Source organism: Strongylocentrotus purpuratus, unplaced genomic scaffold, assembly GCF_000002235.5.
Source record: "Strongylocentrotus purpuratus isolate Spur 01 unplaced genomic scaffold, Spur_5.0 spur5_scaffold_3, whole genome shotgun sequence".
In the NCBI taxonomy this organism is placed as follows: domain Eukaryota; kingdom Metazoa; phylum Echinodermata; class Echinoidea; order Camarodonta; family Strongylocentrotidae; genus Strongylocentrotus; species Strongylocentrotus purpuratus.
In genome coordinates, this window is record NW_022145609.1 from 21,979,075 (window position 1) to 21,999,188 (window position 20,114).

The 20,114-nt window shown below is 40.3% G+C and overlaps 1 protein-coding gene across 3 annotated transcripts in view; it reads right to left on the bottom strand.

Annotated features, from left to right (window-relative positions):
- The window catches only part of LOC100891145, a 60,770-nt gene that overhangs the window by 14,309 nt on the left and 26,347 nt on the right, over positions 1 to 20,114 (bottom strand). For all 3 annotated transcript variants that reach the window (XM_030996042.1, XM_030996041.1, XM_030996043.1), the window contains 5 exons: positions 4,920 to 5,021; positions 3,404 to 3,502; positions 1,952 to 2,077; positions 933 to 1,187; positions 445 to 557 (listed from right to left, as the gene is read on the bottom strand). In XM_030996042.1, the coding sequence (XP_030851902.1) occupies positions 445 to 557; positions 933 to 1,187; positions 1,952 to 2,077; positions 3,404 to 3,502; positions 4,920 to 5,021 (695 nt within the window). The remainder of the gene's footprint in view (positions 1 to 444; positions 558 to 932; positions 1,188 to 1,951; positions 2,078 to 3,403; positions 3,503 to 4,919; positions 5,022 to 20,114) is intronic.

A 20,114-nucleotide genomic window follows, 5' to 3' on the forward strand; every position in this document is an offset into this window, starting at 1 on the left:
AGTGACATATACAAACAACACTAGGATACAAAGAAAATTCAACAATAATAATAATAATAATAATAACAATAGGAATAACAAAACTGATATGTAAATTTTAAAAACTGGCGTTAAAAATTTAATCTCGAGAATGCACAGAATGCATGCAATAGATGAAATAAAAGTGCTCTGAACGCCTTCTGGATCCGATCGTCTAGTCTCTACCTTCGACAGGTGAGACAATGATGAGAAAAGCTGAAAATGTTCATGCTGCGTGCACGTGCATGCTATTAGAATTTACCAATTGCTGTTAGGAAACTTGTTTAGCAATGTACGTGCATTCTAGAATTAAACTGTATATTTTTAACCCAAAACTATATTTGGCCTTGCCTTGCAGAATATCTCAACAACGAAATAGGCCTTTGAGATATGAACCTAGGCCTATTAATTTTAGGATATACTTACATAGGAGCTGATGTTGAACGCCGTTTCTCTATAGAGTTTAGAAGTTTTGTCATAAAGCTCATTGCCGAATGGAATGGCAAATCTAGCATTCAAAACTTTTATATTGGTCAGATCTGAAAATACAAACATACATAACAACAATCAATGGCAGATTGAGGGGAGGGCATAGGGGGCACCCCCACCGGCCTGAAGAAGAGAAGAAAATGAGGGGGAGCTTCGTCAGTGAAATACCTGATGATTATTTGCAAAGTTAAGTCAGGCCTATACTACTTTGGTGTAATACGGAGGATATTGCAGTCGTTTAAACATAAACCTGCGAGGTCCATGCTGCCCGTATACTATGAATCTGTTCGCAATCACAAGGGTGTTTCACGCGTTTCGAGGGCAGACATAAAAGCTGGCTAGAGTACACAGGTTTCCTTGATTAAAGGCTAGACACAACCCTACTTTTGTTTATTTTGTTGTTGGCCTCATACAAAGTTTTTTACCTTTGACATATACAGATGCTGCCATCGTGTCTAATGTTTCTCCATTTCTCCCCGAGCCTCGGCAAAAGTAATACCCGATGTCACTGGGCGCGACAGACAGGATTATCAAAGGATTCTGATTTTCACTGTTGGGCAAAAGGACATCATCTCTGTACCAGTGGTAACGCTTGGCATAGTTGAAAGTACATATCAGCTCCACGTTGGCATTGATGTTGACTATCTGGCTTGACGGATGGACAGAAACCTCCAAAGGAACTGTATTCCAGGTAGAGATTAGAACATACGATCGCGAATGAGATAATTTCATTAGCAATAAGGATGATGATGACACCCATAGTATTAGTAGTAATAATAATAATAGTAATAATAAAAATAGTAATAATAACAAAAGTAATAATGACAATAGTAATATTTACAACATCAATAATAATAACAATGACTATAAATATGATGATATAAATATGAAAATACTATTATCCTTCTACTGCTATTACTACTACTACTACTACTTCTACTACTACTACTACTACTAATACTACTACTACTACTACTACTACTACTACTACTGCTACTACTACTACTACTACTACTACTACTATTACCCATTACACTACTACTACTACTACTAATAATAATAATGATTAATAACAGCTACATTTATATATACGCAAATACCCGGGGGATGCTCAATGCACCAACAAAATAGTATTATGAGCCCTATATTTGCTATAAGGCCTTTAAGTAACAAATTCTTATCATGTATCTATTTTCTACACCTGGATGCATAGTGACACCTCCTCCTAGAACAAACGAAAAGTATTATGACATTTTCGTTCATATCCAGAGATGATGAAAAGATATTGAATTTATTCAGAAATAAAAAAAGTGTTTAATCATTTCTAGGGGTAAAACGTTGAGTCAAATCAATTTCCAAATTGTAGTTCCTATTCACCCGTCTTACGAAACGATGTGAATCATGGATTAAGATAGATATAAGTAAATCTAACCAAATGACTTACGAGTTGGTTCATCACAATGGATCCCCTCATAATGATCTTGGCATTCACACGCGTACTGTCCTTGCCCAATGGGACGGCAGTCACCATTGACGCACGGGTTTCGTTGGGTGCAAAGATCAGCGATACCTGTCAAAAATTAGTTTTAGTAAAATTGTAGTAGCATAGAACTAACGAATGAATGTTTGCAATTTTATTCCTCAGTTTCCTGGGCACCATTGTCTAGACATATTATAATGATTAATTTACTTTTAAGAGATGAAGGGGTTAGTTCAAAGAAGGAAAGATGCAAAGATTCAACCATTAACAACATCTTGGGAGCTCTTAATGTTAGTCGCGGCGAAAAAAACCCGGCATAATTATATTTTCAAACAGTTCGTTTTTCCCAAAGGTTCTTTAACGATTAATTTCTTTTACACCAAAACATTCTTTGACGAAAACGATGGATCCGGATAGCAGTTCACGTATGTTAAGATATATTTCCATCCCTGTACTACACAAAGCTCCATAAGATCCATCAACACATGTACATGCATTGTTCTCACATGTACCTCCGTTCTGACATGGGTTACTCCCAGAACAGTGAACTGCACAGAGGGGAGAAAATATCCTTAAATTCATGATAAATCTTTACAATCACCATTCCCGATGGAACCGTTCCGAAAGCTTGGAATTTAAAATCGGTGTACAAAAGGTTCTTAAGTTAGAAAGTAGATAGACTTTCCCCTACTTTATGGAAATTTTGTTTCTGGGGGGGGGGGGGATTAAAATGATTATCTCCAAATGTATTAAGTGGTTAAAGTCACGATATGAGCATGTCATGGCATTAATATCTTTATCATTAATTTAACAATTGACAATTGATTTCCTTTAAACCAAAACATTGATTGACGAATACGTTAAATCCTGATAGTACTTAACGTATGTTACAATATACATGCATTTTCCACCTGCAGAAATATATTCGTTAGACAGACAATGAACGGGAAATAATTTTGTCAATTATATAATCACGTATTTTATTTCCAATTACTATTCAGCCGGCTGTAAGAATCTTATTGATAAGAAGTAGAGAGACGTTAGGGCCCGAGGTATTTAACATTTAGGTCTAGGTCATTATATGCAATCTCATGTCGATATCACCTATTCTACCGGGTGTTAAGATTGATGTAAACACAGCCTAAAATCAATTCGTAATCACCCCTTCCCATATCCGACAAACCTTACACACTGGCCTCCGGGTTCGCTTGTGGATTCTTCTTTTTTTCTCATTACCTGTTAGCTCATTATCATCAAGAGCACTCCAAGTTTACGACTACCTGATCCTTTTCCTGTATTAAAAGATCCACGACAGGAGATTATCAGAAAATTTAGTATATTTTATTAAAATGAAGATCCTACTCTTTTAGACAAGATACTATTGAATATACACATTATAATGATCTATTTGCATACCTCTTTCACACAAAGATCCAGTAAATCCCGGAGCACATGTACATGCATTGCTGTCACAGTTACCTCCGTTCTGACATGGGTTGCTACCAGAACAGTTAACTACAAAGTGGAGAAAAAAAATGTGAAAACAGTCACGCTTGGTAAAAAAAAATCGTATATAACGAATACAATGACCTACTTTACCTCGTTTTTAAGCGGGGCAGGAATGATAGCAATAGGATCGGTTATAAAAACACTAAATAGATTATGTGTCAAGAGATGGCTTTGGGTATTTGTATGTATCATGCAATGAGACTAATTGTGTGCTACGCAAAGGCATTTGTATTATTGTAACCGCCTTACATCACAGAGAGATGATGTAATATGTTTGTTTTCAGGTTTATGATTATCACGTTTTTTCACATATGTCTATAATGCCATATACATTTATTTTATTCTTTATTAGTATGCAGATTATGGCATATAATCACAAATAATATGATTTTGTATATGGCTTGTAACAAATGTCATCTGAAGGGATATTCCACGCCAAAACAATAATAACTTTCATTGGAAGGAAGAAGAAAACTTCTCGGTAAAGATTTTCAGAGTGGACAATGTAAAGTATTAAAAATACCGGTCAAACGTCACATTCGTAGTGAGTCAGTTCTTGTGATTACCCCTGAAAAGTAAGCCCGATGTCCATAAAAGATGAAAGGAAAGGATGAATGGGAAGCAAAGTAAACAACCACTGGTCAGACATTTCCAAGATTAACTTAAATTAAGAAAGGTTTATTTAACCTAATTATCTGCGTGAATTACTAAGACCCTAGCTGCAAGGTACTGCTCGATTCCGGCCTAAAATATGCAACAAGTTTTCTTTAGTGACCACAGATTATTGACAATTTCTTTTTGCAACACTTTAATACGAACATATATTAAAGGTACTATGTCCCATTTGCAGGCCACAAAAATGAAAAGGTTAAGTTCCAACAGCATTTGAAAGACAATAATAATTTAGAACTTCCCTAAAAGAATGGGGTTTGAAAATGTCTTTAAGTGGGAAAGTAACGACTATTAGTTTTCAAATCGACTTAGGAGCTATAGAGCCAGTAAGTAATAGTCTGATTTTTCAGACCATTGTACCGAATGGTCGTATGTTTTATGCTGCGCAAAGATTCAATCAGAGTTTAATTTTGGCCATTAAAAAAAGTGGGTTATTGATGTAGACAAATGCTCATGTACCCTTTACAGCTCATTTTAAGTATGTTATTAGAATATTACCAAAGATGAAAAAAACAGTCAGTCACTCAATAATGTCTGACAGTGAAGGCTAGCAAGTAAACAGGTTTCCTTGCATAGTTTGAATATTAGGACACTGCTAACGTTTAAATTTCACAGATAGGACATACATGACATATTCATAATTCCTGCAAAGTTCTACGGAATTCGATGTTGGCTGCAAAAGGGACATAGTATCTTTAAACTAGGGTAAATGTATTCTAAGCAGGACCAGCAAATGCTTAAAAGATCTTACTCGTGTTTCCGCAAAAAGCTCCTGTATATCCCGGAGCACATGTACATGCATCGCTCTCACATGTACCTCCGTTGAGACAGGGGTTGCTACCAGAACAGTCAACTATAGATAAAAGAGAACATATCCTTGAGTTCATGACGAATATTTACATTCATTGTTCACGTGGAAAGGCAAAGCATAAGAATGAAGTATTAAATGTTGTCAAATTACTAAACAGGTAGGCTTTCCCCCAAGTTTATAACACTTCTTTTTCGGGGGGGGGGGGGGGGGGGGGGGAGGAGTTAAAATGTTGATTTCGATATATATATATATATATACTAGCAGGACCCGCGGAAATCCGCGGGATTCTAGAGGGGGCGGGGGATGTAAATAGATATATAGAGACTGCCTAAATTAAAACCACCAAGAACTTTATTTGCCATTCAGGCCATTAAAAAAATATACATGTTTAGCGTCCCCGCCCTTTTCCTTTTTGGGGCCGCCTCCTATTTTTTTTTTTTTTTTTTTTTTTTGAATTTTTTTTTTTCCGAAAGAAAAAAAAACAGCGTCCCCGCCTGCTTCCTTTTAGGGGGCCGCCTCCTATTTTTTTTTTTTTTTTATTATTTTTTTTTTTTTTTTTTAAAAAAAAAAAAAAAAATTTGTAATTGTTTATTTATTTATTTTTTTTTTTTTAAATTTTTTGAAAGAAGAAAAAACAGTGTCCCCGCCTGCTTCCTTTTTTGGGGCCGCCTCCTATTTTTTATTTATTTTTTTAATTTTTTTTTAATTTTAATTTTTTAATTTTTTGAAAGAAAAAAAACATGAAAAGCACTGCTAAAATGTATTTCTGATTTTAAAAAAGAAAAAAAAAAAATTGTCGGCCGCCATCTTGAAAAATAGCCAGAATGTCAGGGAAAATGTACGGAGCAGCCTTTTTGAAAGAAAGAAAGAAAAAAAAGGGCCTCCTCCTTCCCATTTTTCGAAAAAACAGGACGCTAAACATGTTTTTTTTTTTTTATTTGGCCTTATATAAAAATAAAAAAACGATCCAACTGTACCTGTAGTTATTCTTTAAGCCACTGGAACTGCGTAGAGTTCCGTAGTGTGGCGTACCGACTACGCAGAAATTAGGCTGCGTATTAATGGGAAAATAGTCCCTGCGTAGGTTATGCGTAGGCTGGAGTACAGGTTTGCTTATGGTTGCTTACTGTGTAGAAAGCTTTTACTGCTTTGACGATCTGGCGTAGGGTAGCGTACTGTTGCGTAGTCATGTAGCATAGTGTTGCGTAAAAAGGCGTACTTTCTGCGTCAAGTTTCTACGCCGAAACTACGCGAAAAAAATTAAACATGTTGAATTGTTTTCGTTCATCTTGCGTACCTCTTTCCGTCCCTCAGCATATAGTAACGTAAGCCAGCGTAGTTGGTACGCAACACTACGCAACTGTACGTATTGACCCCACGCCAATTAGTGACCCGCAAGTGTCACAAATAAAGTATTAAAAATATGCTCATCTGACCCTAATTAAACGCCTAAACCCCCCGAGCTTTCGGGGGTTTATGGCCCCTTGAAACCCGTGGATCCCACGCCTATATTGTATATACACTCAACTCGCCGCGATCTGATCTCTCCCCCCCCCCCCCCCCCAACTTTGAAGAACGTAACCCCCCGAGCTTTTGGGGGTTTATGGCCCCTTGAAACCCGTGGACCCCACGCCTATATTATATATACGCTCAACTCAGGACCCGCGGAAATCCGCGGGATTCTAGAGGGGGGGGGGGGGGCGCAGGCAAAAAATTAAGTTTTTTCATTTCGGGGGCTCGATCATTTCCAATTTTTGGGAAATTTTCGGGGGCTACTTTTTCAACTTTCGGGGGCTCTTTTTTCTGGGGCTACTTTTTCATTAATTCATAAAAGGATAGGCCTACACTTTGTTGAGATTTGTTTAGTAGGCTAAGGTTTCAGGCTTAATACTTCATAATTGCCTATTTAAAAAAAAAAAAAATTTTCTAGTTCAATAACTAAGTTTTCATGCATTGATTTGATGCAAAAACTGTAACATAATTAATAGACCCTAGATTGTGATTATTTCTGACCATGAATTTCGATAATCATTTTTCAAAGTAAAATTTTCACAGGAAAATCAAACAGTCTTTTAAAAACGTAGACATTAGAGTCTAGTAATACTTTTACTAATTCTAAGCTCAGGTTTCGTAAATCTATTCACGAAACTATATTGAAATCGCGGCAATAATGATGCAAACCAACAGATAACAATTTCAAAGTGTCAAATCTCTTCGACTCGAGCTCAGCTCAGCTTAACTCACACACACTCCAGCGTAACAAAAAGCTCGAACACCGACGCCGCAGGCTTCGGACGCCTGCAGTGCGCGGTGCCGGTGTTACACTGCACTGTGAGTACTGTATGTGTGAGGACTGAAGGCAGCTTGCGACATGAACTGTCAGTCCAATGGTTTTCTTGTGAAAACTTTCCTTTAGAAAATGATAATCAAAAATGTAGTATACATTAACCGTCATAATCACAAAATAAGCTTTGATTTCATACCTCCATTCACGAAAACTATATAAAAATCGCGGCAATCATGATGGAAATAGGTCTCTAAGTTTGGACGTCGACGGGAAGCCCCGTGTATAATTGTGCAGCTACTACATGCAAAGCACATCCTAGGCCTAGCTACTACAAAGCACATCCTATATAGCAAGACGCTCTACTCTCGGTAATCCCGCCCTTTGCATAGAGCATTTAATACGCAACTTAATGTGAGTGGATGGTCATCGGTAGTGTGTCTACGGATGTCATGTTGCATATCCATGAGGTATCTCTGTCGTCACGCATATCCTGCATTATGCATGTCGCGTCTGTTTTCGCCCTGGACGTCGACACGGAGGAGGACCTCGGGCGGAGTATAGCCAATTCGCTAGAGTAGACTCTCCCGCGGACGATGGCACCGGGCACGGGTACCCCGAGGGGAGGGTTCAGGAGGAGATAGCCGCACCAACTTGGGTCGGCGATCTCATTAAAAAACAATAGAATACAAAGGCTCGCCGAGACGTCGCGCCCCCCGCGGAGCCTTAGCGTATTACTATTATAGACTAGCAGGACCCGCGGAAATCCGCGGGATCCTAGAGGGGGGCGGGGGGTGTAAATAGATATATAGAGACTGTCTAAATTGAAACCACCAAGAACTTTAATTGCCATTCAGGCCATTAAGAAATATACATGTTAAGCGTCCCCGCCCGCTTCCTTTTTGGGGGCCGCCTCCTATTTTTTTTTTTGAAATTTTTTGAAAAGTTTTTTTTTTTTTTTTTTTTTTTGAAAGAAAAAAAAACAGCGTCCCCGCCTGCTTCCTTTTTGGGGGCCGCCTCCTACTTTTTTTTTTTTTTTTTTTTTTTTTTGAAAGAAAAAAAACATGAAAAGCACTGCTAAAATGTATTTTGATTTTAAAAAAGAAAAAAAAAAATTGTCGGCCGCCATCTTGAAAAATAGCCTGAATGTCAGGAAAAATGTACGGAGCGGCCATTTTGAAAGAAAAAAAAAGAAAAAAAAAGGGCCTCCTCCTTCCCATTTTTCGAAAAAACAGGAAGCTAAACATGTTTTTTTTTAAATTTGGCCTTATATAAAAATTAAAAAAACGATCCAACTGTACCGGTAGTTATTCTTTAAGCCACTGGAACTGCGTAGAGTTCCGTAGTGTGGCGTACCGACTACGCAGAAATTAGGCTGCGTATTAATGGGGAAATAGTCCCTGCGTAGGTTATGCGTAGGCTGGCGAAAAAAATTAAACAGGTTGAATTGTTTTCGTTCATCTTGCGTACCCCTTTCCGTCCCTCAGCATATAGTAACGTAGGCCAGCGTAGTTGTTACGCAACACTACGCAACTCTACGTTTTGACCCCACGCCAATTAGTGACCCGCAAGTGTCACAAATAAAGTATTAAAAATATGCTCATCTGACCCTATACGCCTAAAACCCCCGAGCTTTCGGGGGTTTATGGCCCCTTGAAACCCGTGGACCCCACGCCTATATTATATATACACTCAACTCGCTGCGATCTGATCTCTCCCCCCCCCCCCCCCCAACTTTGAAAAACGTAACCCCCGAGCTTTTGGGGGTTTATGGCCCCTTGAAACCCGTGGAGTCGTGGACCCCACGCCTATATTATATATACACTCAACTCAGGACCCGCGGAAATCCGCAGGATTCTAGAGGGGGTGCGCAGGCAAAAAATTAAGTTTTTCATTTCGGGGGCTCCATTTCAAATTTTAGGGAAATTTTCGGGGGCTCTTTTTTCATTAATTCATATAAGGATAGGCCTACACTTTGTTGAGATTTGTTTAGTAGGCTATTAGGTTTCAGGCTTCCTACTTCATAATTGCCTATTTAAAAAAAAAAAACATTTTTCTAGTTCAATAACTAAGTTTTCATGCATTGATTTGATGCAAGAACTGTAACATAATAGACCCTAGATTGTGATTATTTCTGACCATGAATTTCGATAATCATTTTTCAAAGTAAAATTTTCACAGGAAAATCAAACAGTCTTTTAAAAACGTAGACATTAGAGTCTAGTAATACTTTTACTAATTCTAAGCTCAGGTTTCGTAAATCTATTCACGAAACTATATTGAAATCGCGGCAATAATGATGCAAACCAACAGATAACAATTTCAAAGTGTCAAATCTCTTCGACTCGAATTCAACTCACACACTTTCAACTGCGACTCAGCTCATCTCACACACACTACACAGTGGCAATGCAATGCACTGTCAGTTACGGTGATTTTGTCTGATTTTCTTTACTTTGAAGAAATGATTATCAAAATTACGTAAACATGGCGAGAACATCACAAAATAGGCTTTAATTTCATACCTCTATTTATGGAAACTTTATAATATTGCAGCAATCGTGAATTCGTGATGGAAATTGATTGCAGTTTCGCGATGTTTAGTGGTTCATGGTCTAGATTCAGCTTCTACCAAAACAAAATCGACCGCCAAAAACTCGAGCCCTACGCTCCGTCTCGATCTCGCAACTGCGAAAATGTACGTGTTTTGGCGTACTTGCGTGCGACGTGGTAAGCCAGGTAAGGTATGGAATATGGTTCGAGTTTTTTTACGACCGATTTTTCATCGGTCGTGTGTCTACGGATGCAATGTTGAATATCCATGAGGTATCTCTGTCGTCACGCATATCCTGCATTATGCATGTCGCGTCTGTTTTCGCCCTGGACGTCGACACGGAGGAGGACCTCGGGAGGAGTATAGCCAATTCGCTAGAGTAGACTCTCCCGCGGACGATGGCACCGGGCACGGGTACCCCGAGGGGAGGGTTCAGGAGGAGATAGCTGCACCAACTTCGGTCGGCGATCTCATTAAAAAACAATAGAATACAAAGGCTCGCCGAGACGTCGCGCCCCCCGCGGAGCCTTAGCGTATTATTATTATAGACTAGCAGGACCCGCGGAAATCCGCGGGATCCTAGAGGGGGGCGGGGGGTGTAAATAGATATATAGAGACTGTCTAAATTAAAACCACCAAGAACTTTATTTGCCATTCAGGCCATTAAGAAATATACATGTTAAGCGTCCCCGCCCGCTTCCTTTTTGGGGGCCGCCTCCTATTTTTTTTGTTAAAATTTTTTGAAAAGTTTTTTTTTTTTTTTGAAAGAAAAAAAAACAGCGTCCCCGCCTGCTTCCTTTTTGGGGGCCGCCTCCTATTTTTTTTTTTTTTTTTTTTTTATTTTATTTTTTTTTTTGAAAGAAAAAAAACATGAAAAGCACTGCTAAAATGTATTTCTGATTTTAAAAAAGAAAAAAAAAATTGTCGGCCGCCATCTTTAAAAATAGCCTGAATGTCAGGAAAAATGTACGGAGCGGCCATTTTAAAAGAAAATAAAAATTAAAAAAAAGGGCCTCCTCCTTCCCATTTTTCGAAAAAACAGGAAGCTAAACATGTTTTTTTTTAAATTTGGCCTTATATAAAAATAAAAAAAACGATCCAACTGTACCGGTAGTTATTCTTTAAGCCACTGGAACTGCGTAGAGTTCCGTAGTGTGGCGTACCGACTACGCAGAAATTAGGCTGCGTATAAATGGGGAAATAGTCCCTGCGTAGGTTATGCGTAGGCTGGCGAAAAAAATTAAACAGGTTGAATTGTTTTCGTTCATCTTGCGTACCCCTTTCCGTCCCTCAGCATATAGTAACGTAGGCCAGCGTAGTTGTTACGCAACACTACGCAACTCTACGTATTGACCCCACGCCAATTAGTGACCCGCAAGTGTCACAAATAAAGTATTAAAAATATGCTCATCTGACCCTATACGCCTAAAACCCCCGAGCTTTCGGGGGTTTATGGCCCCTTGAAACCCGTGGACCCCACGCCTATATTATATATACACTCAACTCGCTGCGATCTGATCTCTCCCCCCCCCCCCAACTTTGAAAAACGTAACCCCCGAGCTTTTGGGGGTTTATGGCCCCTTGAAACCCGTGGACCCCATGCCTATATTATATATACACTCAACTCAGGACCCGCGGAAATCCGCAGGATTCTAGAGGGGGTGCGCAGGCAAAAAATTAAGTTTTTCATTTCGGGGGCTCCATTTCAAATTTTAGGGAAATTTTCTGGGGCTCTTTTTTCTGGGGCTACTTTTTCATTAATTCATATAAGGATAGGCCTACACTTTGTTGAGATTTGTTTAGTAGGCTATTAGGTTTCAGGCTTCCTACTTCATAATTGCCTAGGCCTATTTAAAAAAAAAAAAAAAAAAATTCTAGTTCAATAACTAAGTTTTCATGCATTGATTTGATGCAAGAACTGTAACATAATAGACCCTAGATTGTGATTATTTCTGACCATGAATTTCGATAATCATTTTTCAAAGTAAAATTTTCACAGGAAAATCAAACAGTCTTTTAAAAACGAAGACATTAGAGTCTAGTAATACTTTTACTTATTCTAAGCTCAGGTTTCGTAAATCTATTCACGAAACTATATTGAAATCGCGGCAATAATGATGCAAACCAACAGATAACAATTTCAAAGTGTCAAATCTCTTCGACTCGAATTCAACTCACACACTTTCAACTGCAACTCAGCTCACTGATCTCACACACACTAAACAGTGGCAATGCACTGTCAGTTACGGTGATTTTGTCTGATTTTCTTTACTTTGAAGAAATGATTATCAAAATTACGTAAACATGGCGAGAACATCACAAAATAGGCTTTAATTTCATACCTCTATTTATGGAAACTTTATAATATTGCAGCAATCGTGAATTCGTGATGGAAATTGATTGCAGTTTTGCGATGTTTAGTGGTTCATGGTCTAGACTCACACACTTTCAACTGCAACTCAGCTCATCTCACACACACTACACAGTGGCAATGCACTGTCAGTTACGGTGATTTTGTCTGATTTTCTTTACTTTGAAGAAATGATTATCAAAATTACGTAAACATGGCGAGAACATCACAAAATAGGCTTTAATTTCATACCTCTATTTATGGAAACTTTATAATATTGCAGCAATCGTGAATTCGTGATGGAAATTGATTGCAGTTTCGCGATGTTTAGTTTAGTGGTTCATGGTCTAGATTCAGCTTCTACCAAAACAAAATCGACCGCCAAAAACTCGAGCCCTACGCTCCGTCTCGCTCTCGCAACTGCGAAAATGTACGTGTTTTGGCGTACTTGCGTGCGACATGGTAAGCCAGGTAAGGTATGGAATATGGTTCGAGTTTTTTTACGACCGATTTTTGTGTATACAATTTTATACGGATAGTCATCGGTCGTGTGTCAATGTTGAATATCCATGAGGTATCTCTGTCGTCACGCATATCCTGCATTATGCATGTCGCGTCTGTTTTCGCCCTGGACGTCGACACGGAGGAGGACCTCGGGCGGAGTATAGCCAATTCGCTAGAGTAGACTCTCCCGCGGACGACGGCACCGGTCACCGGTACCCCGAGGGGAGGGTTCAGGAGGAGATAGCCGCACCAACTTGGGTCGGCGATCTCATTAAAAAACAATAGAATACAAAGGCCGGCGGAGACGTCGCGCCCCCCGCGGAGCCTTAGCGTATTACTATTATAGACTAGCTGGACCCGCGGAAATCCGCGGGATTCTAGAGGGGGGCGGGGGGTGTAAATAGATATATAGAGACTGTCTAAATTAAAACCACCAAGAACTTTATTTGCCATTCAGGCCATTAAAAAATATACATGTTTAGCGTCCCCGCCCGCTTCCTTTTTGGGGGCCGCCTCCTTTTTTTTTTTTTTGAAATTTTTTGAATTTTTTTTTTTTTGATTTTTTTTTTTTTTTGAAAGAAAAAAAACATGAAAAGCACTGCTAAAATGTATTTCTGATTTAAAAAAAAAAAAAAAAAAAATCTCGGCCGCCATCTTGAAAAAACCTGAATGTCAGGGAAAATGTACGGAGCGGCCATTTTGAAAGAAAAAAAAAAAAAAAAGGGCCTCCTCCCATTTTTCTAAAAAAACAGGATGCTATAAGCATGTTTTTTTTTTAATTTGGCCTTATATTAAATAAAAAAAAAAAATCCAACTGTACCGGTAGTTATTCTTTAAGCCACTGGAACTGCGTAGAGTTCTGTAGAGTGGCGTACCGACTACGCAGAAATTAGGCTGCGTATTAATGGGAAAAAAATCCCTGCGTAGGTTATGCGTAGGCTGGCATACGGGTTTGCTTATGGTTGCTTACTGTGTTGAAAGCTTTTACTGCTTTGTCGATCTGGCGTAGGGTAGTGTAGTGTTGCGTAAAAAGACGTACTTTCTGTGTCAAGTTTCTATGCCTAAACATTAAACATGTTGAATTGTTTTTGTTCATCTTGCGTACCCCTTTCCGTCCCTCAGCATATAGTAACGTAGGCAAGCGTAGTTGGTACGCAACACTACGCAACTCTACGTATTGACCCCACGCCAATTAGTGACTCGCAAGTGTCACAAATAAAGTATTAAAAATATGCTCATCTGACCCTAATTAAACGCCTAAACCCCCCAAGCTTTCGGGGGTTTATGGCCCCTTGAAACCCGTGGACCCCACGCCTATATTATATATACACTCAACCCGCTGCGATCTGATCTCTCCCCCCCCCCCCCAACTTTGAAGAATGTAACCCCCGAGCTCTTGGGGGTTTATGGCCCCTTGAAACCCGTGGACCCCACCCCTATATTATATATACACTCAACTCAGGACCCGCGGAAATCCGAGGGATTCTAGAGGGGGGCGCAGGCAAAAAATTAAGTTTTTCATTTCGGAGGCTCCATTTCAAATTTTGGGGAAATTTTCGGGGCTATACTTTTTCAACTTTCGGGGGCTCTTTTTTCTGGGGCTACTTTTTCATTAATTCATAAAAGGATAGGCCTACACTTTGTTGAGATTTGTTTAGTAGGCTAAGGTTTCAGGCTTCCTACTTCATAATTGCCTATTTAAAAAAAAATTCTAGTTCAATAACTAAGTTTTCATGCATTGATTTGATGCAAGAACTGTAACATAATAATAGACCCTAACTGTGTTAGATTGTGATTATTTCTGACCATTTATTTCGATAATCATTTTTCAAAGTAAAATTTTCATAAGAAAATCAGACAGTCGTTTAAAAACGTAGACATTAGTAATACTTTTACTAATTCTAAGCTCAGGTTTCGTAAATCTATTCACGAAACTATATTGAAATCGCGGCAATAATGATGCAAAGTGTCAAATCTCTTCGACTCGAGCTCAGCTTCAGCACACACACTTCAGCGTAACTCCAGCAAGCTCGAACACCGGCGCCGCAGGCGTCGGACGCCTGTGGTGCGCGGTGCCTGTGTTGGAGCTTCCCGAGCAGCGCAGCTGCACTGTGTGTTGAATGAAAGCAGCTTGCGACGGAACTGTCAGTCCATTGGTTTTCTTGTGAAAACTTTCCTTTAGAAAATGATAATCAAAATTGAGTATACATGGCCGTAATAATCACAAAATAAGCTTTGATTTCATACCTCCATTCACGAAAACTGTATAAAAATCGCGGCAATCATGATGGAAATAGGTCTCTAAGTTTGGACGTCGACGGGAATTAGTCCAGTGTATCTCGCTTGTGCAGGTACCGCTTGTGCAGTGCAGCTAGTACAAAGCACATCCTATAGAAAGATACCTAACACGGGGTAAGTCGTACCCATTCAGCGTGCATTTATTACGCAACTTAATGTGAGTGGATGGTCATCGGTCGTGTGTCTACGGATGTCATGTTGAATATCCATGAGGTATCTCTGTCGTCACGCATATCCTGCATTATGCATGTCGCGTCTGTTTTCGCCCTGGACGTCGACACGGAGGAGGACCTCGGGCGGATTATAGCCAATTCGCTAGAGTAGACTCTCCCGCGGACGACGGCACCGGTCACCGGTACCCCGAGGGGAGGGTTCAGGAGGAGATAGCTGCACCAACTTGGGTCGGCGATCTCATTAAAAAACAATAGACTACAAAGGCTGGCGGAGACGTCGCGCCCCCCGCGGAGCCTTAGCGTATTACTATTATAGACTAGCAGGACCCGCGGAAATCCGCGGGATCCTAGAGGGGGGCGGGGGGTGTAAATAGATATATAGAGACTGTCTAAATTGAAACCACCAAGAACTTTATTTGCCATTCAGGCCATTAAGAAATATACATGTTAAGCGTCCCCGCCCGCTTCCTTTTTGGGGGCCGCCTCCTATTTTTTTTTTTTTTTTTTTTTGAATTTTTTTTTTTTTTTTTTTTTTTTTTGGAAAAAAAAAAAAAACAGCGTCCCCGCCTGCTTCCTTTTTGGGGGCCGCCTCCTATTTTTTTTTTTTTTTTTTGAATTTTTTTATTTATTTTTTTTTGAAAGAAAAAAAAACATGAAAAGCACTGCTAAAATGTATTTCTGATTTTAAAAAAGAAAAAAAAAAAAATTGTCGGCCGCCATCTTGAAAAATAGCCTGAATGTCAGGAAAAATGTACAGAGCGGCCATTTTGAAAGAAAATAAAAAGAAAAAAAAAGGGCCTCCTCCTCATTTTTCGAAAAAACAGGAAGCTAAACATGTTTTTTTTTTAATTTGGCCTTATATAAAAATTAAAAAAACGATCCAACTGTACCGGTAGTTATTCTTTAAGCCACTGGAACTGCGTAGAGTTCCGTAGTGTGGCGTACCGACTACGCAGAAATTTTTATTAATGGGGAAATAGTCCCTGCGTAGGTTATGCGTAGGCTGGCGAAAAAAATTAAACAGGTTGAATTGTTTTCGTTCATCTTGCGTACCCCTTTCCGTCCCTCAGCATATAGTAACGTAGGCCAGCGTAGTTGTTACGCAATACTACGCAACTCTACGTATTGACCCCACGCCAATTAGTGACCCGCAAGTGTCACAAATAAAGTATTAAAAATATGCTCATCTGACCCTATACGCCTAAAACCCCCGAGCTTTCGGGGGTTTATGGCCCCTTGAAACCCGTGGACCCTACGCCTATATTATATATACACTCAACTCGCTGCGATCTGATCTCTCCCCCCCCCCCCCCCCAACTTTGAAAAACGTAACCCCCGAGCTTTTGGGGGTTTATGGCCCCTTGAAACCCGTGGACCCCACGCCTATATTATATATACACTCAACTCAGGACCCGCGGAAATCCGCGGGATTCTAGAGGGGGTGCGCAGGCAAAAAATTAAGTTTTTCATTTCAGGGGCTCCATTTCAAATTTTAGGGAATTTTTCTGGGGCTCTTTTTTCTGGGGCTACTTTTTCATTAATTCATAAAAGGATAGGCCTACACTTTGTTGAGATTTGTTTAGTAGGCTCAGGACAGGTTTCAGGCTTCCTATACTTCATAATTAATTGCCTATTTAAAAAAAAAACATTTTTCTAGTTCAATAACTAAGTTTTCATGCATTGATTTGATGCAAGAACTGTAACATAATAGACCCTAGATTGTGATTATTTCTGACCATGAATTTCGATAATCATTTTTCAAAGTAAAATTTTCACAAGAAAATCAGACAGTCGTTTAAAAACGTAAACATTAGTAATACTTTTACTAATTCTAAGATCAGGTTTCGTAAATCTATTCACGAAACTATATTGAAATCGCGGCAATAATGATGCAACCAACAGATAACAATTTCTGAACTCACACACACACACACAGCGTAACTCCAGAAAGCTCGAACACCGGCGCCGCAGGCCTCGGACGCCTGCGGTGCGCGGAGCCGGTGTTGGAGCTTGCTGGAGTTAACTGCAGCTCACACACACTGCACTGACTGAAGGCAGCTTGCGACTGAATTGTCAGTCCAATGGTTTTCTTGTGAAAACTTTCCTTTAGAAAATGATAATCAAAATTTAGTAGCATGGCCGTAATAATCACAAAATAAGCTTTCATTTCATACCTCCATTCATGAAAACTATATAAAAATCGCGGCAATAATGATGGAAATAGGTCCCTAAGTTTGGACGTGGACGGGAAGCTTCGTGTGTATCTCTGTGGCTTGTGCAGCTACTATACAAAGGATATCCTATAGAAAGATGCTTTACTCGGGTAAGCCCGACCCTGTGCGTCGTGCATTTAATACGCAACTTAATGTGAGTGGACAGTCATCGGTCGTGTGTCTACGGATGTCATGTTGAATATCCATGAGGTATCTCTGTCGTCACGCATATCCTGCATTATGCATGTCGCGTCTGTTTTCGCCCTGGACGTCGACACGCAGGAGGACCTCGGGCGGAGTATAGCCAATTCGCTAGAGTAGACTCTCCCGCGGACGATGGCACCGGGCACGGGTACCCCGAGGGGAGGGTTCAGGAGGAGATAGCCGCACCAACTTTGGTCGGCGATCTCATTAAAAAACAATAGAATACAAAGGCTCGCGGAGACGTCGCGCCCCCCGCGGAGCCTTAGCGTATTACTTATATAGACTAGCAGGACCCGTGGAAAATCCACGGGAATCTAGGGGAGGGGGCCAAATAGATAGAGGCCTATGTGCTATCCAAAAAAATAATTAGATTATCTTTATATAGAGAATTTCTATAATATATGCTGTTTGACCATGAATGGCGCATCGTAAAACAAACTATGTCAGATAGGATCTCGATAATTACGATTTATTTGCATTATTATTGTTGTGATTTCAATGTAGTTTCATGAAAAGACTACATATGCATAGGCTTGGATTATGATTTTGTTGTTCACAAAATGTGTATAATTATTTTCAAAGTAAAGATTTTACGCGAAAAATCGGACGGTTTGTGCACAAATTGACTCGACTGTGTGTGGGACTGTGAGCGTAGAAGCCAGTGAAAGATTTTTTTTCGGGGACTCGATCTATATCAAATTTTGGGAAAATTTTTGGGGGCTACTTTTTTATCTTTCGGGGGCTAATTTTTCTTGGGCTAATTTTTCATTAATTCATTTAAAGATGCAGTTTGTTTAGTTTAGTAGCGTAGTGTTACGTAAAAAAAGGCGTACTTTCTGCGTCAAGTTTCTACGCCGAAAGTGCGCGAATTTTGTTAAACATATTAAATTGTTTGCGTCCATCTTGCGTACTTTTTTGTGTCCCTCAGGGTATAGTAACGTAGGCCAGCGTACTCTCAGCTCAGCGTAGTTGGTACGCAACTCTATTATTTAATTAAATGCCTAAAACCTTTCGGGGGTTCAGCCCTTTGTACCCGTGGACACCACGCCTGCACTCAAATCGCTTTGAGTTACCTGATCCCCCCCCCCCCCATACTTTAAAAATTGATTTGATGCATTAAGAACTGTATCATACTAAAAGTATTATCATGTTTTTAAACGACCATGACGACCGTCTGATTTTCTTGTGAAAACTTTACTTTGAAAAATGATTATCGAAATTCAGTATACAACTATACATGGCCAGAATAATCACAATCCAAGCCCAGGTTTCATACATCTATTCACGAAACTATATTGAAATCGGGGCAATAATAGCAATTTCAAAGTGTTGTTTAGACTCTCCTCACACCACGGACAGACCTGGCTACTCCGGTCACCGCTCCTCCATGCTCACACACTCAGCTCCGACAGCACCGCCGACAGCATCGCTCAGCTGCCGTGGCAATTCACTGTGGACTCAAGGCAGTTTGCAACTGAACTGTCACGTGAAGGCGTACTATCACAGATCTATTTGCGCTATTCTTGTTGTGATTTCGATGTAGTTTTCATGAAAAGACCAATAAAACAGAAGCTTGGACTATGATTATGTTGGCATAGATCACAGAATTCGTATAATTATTTTCAGAGTAAAGATTTTACGTGAAAATAGGTCCATGGTTTGCGCCAGTTGTCGCAATCGCCTCGACTCGAATCGACTGTGGTGTGTGCATGTGTGTGACCTGAGAGCGTGTACACTATGGGCGCCTGGCCTACACAGCATATCCTATAGAAAGACGCATAACACGGGTAAGCTCAACCCGTTGAGCGTACATATTGGCTACATCCCATCACCCGGGTGAGTCGTCTGTTAATGTGTATTTCTCTTGCATGCTACAAAGCAAATCCTATAGCAAGAGGCCTTACTCGGGATATGCCGCAGCCTTTACAATGAGACTTGCTACACCCGTTGGCGCGAGTGGATTCTCGTCCATCGTGTGTCTCTTCGTCTCTCTTTGACAATTAGACAGAGGGCGGGTGCACGCCTTGTCGACTCGCTCTCGCGGGTTCGTCGCCTCCTCGCAATCCACGAGGCCCGCCGTGCTCTCGTCCGCCCGTCCTCCCCGGCACCCCGAAACCGCGTTTAACGGCGTGGACGTCGATCGCGGGGTCGACGTGGCACGCGGGTTACGGGAGACAGGCCTCGTGGAATTGTGCCGCCCTCCCCGCGCCACGGCGGAGGCGGGCGGGGTCGGGGAAAGACGTTTTTGAGGAACCGTTTTGTACCCGTTTGGACCCCCCGCGGCGATTTTGCGTATTAGTAATATAGACTAGCAGGACCCGTGGAAAATCCACGGGATTCTAGGGGAGGGGGCCAATTAGAGGCCTATGTGCTATCCCAAAAATTTTTAGATTATCTTTATATAGAGAATTTTTATAATATATGCTGTTTGACCATGAATGGCGCATCGTAAAACAAACTATGTCAGATAGGATCTCGATAATTACTATTTATTTGCATTATTATTGTTGTGATTTCAATGTAGTTTCATGAAAAGACTACATATGCAGAGGCTT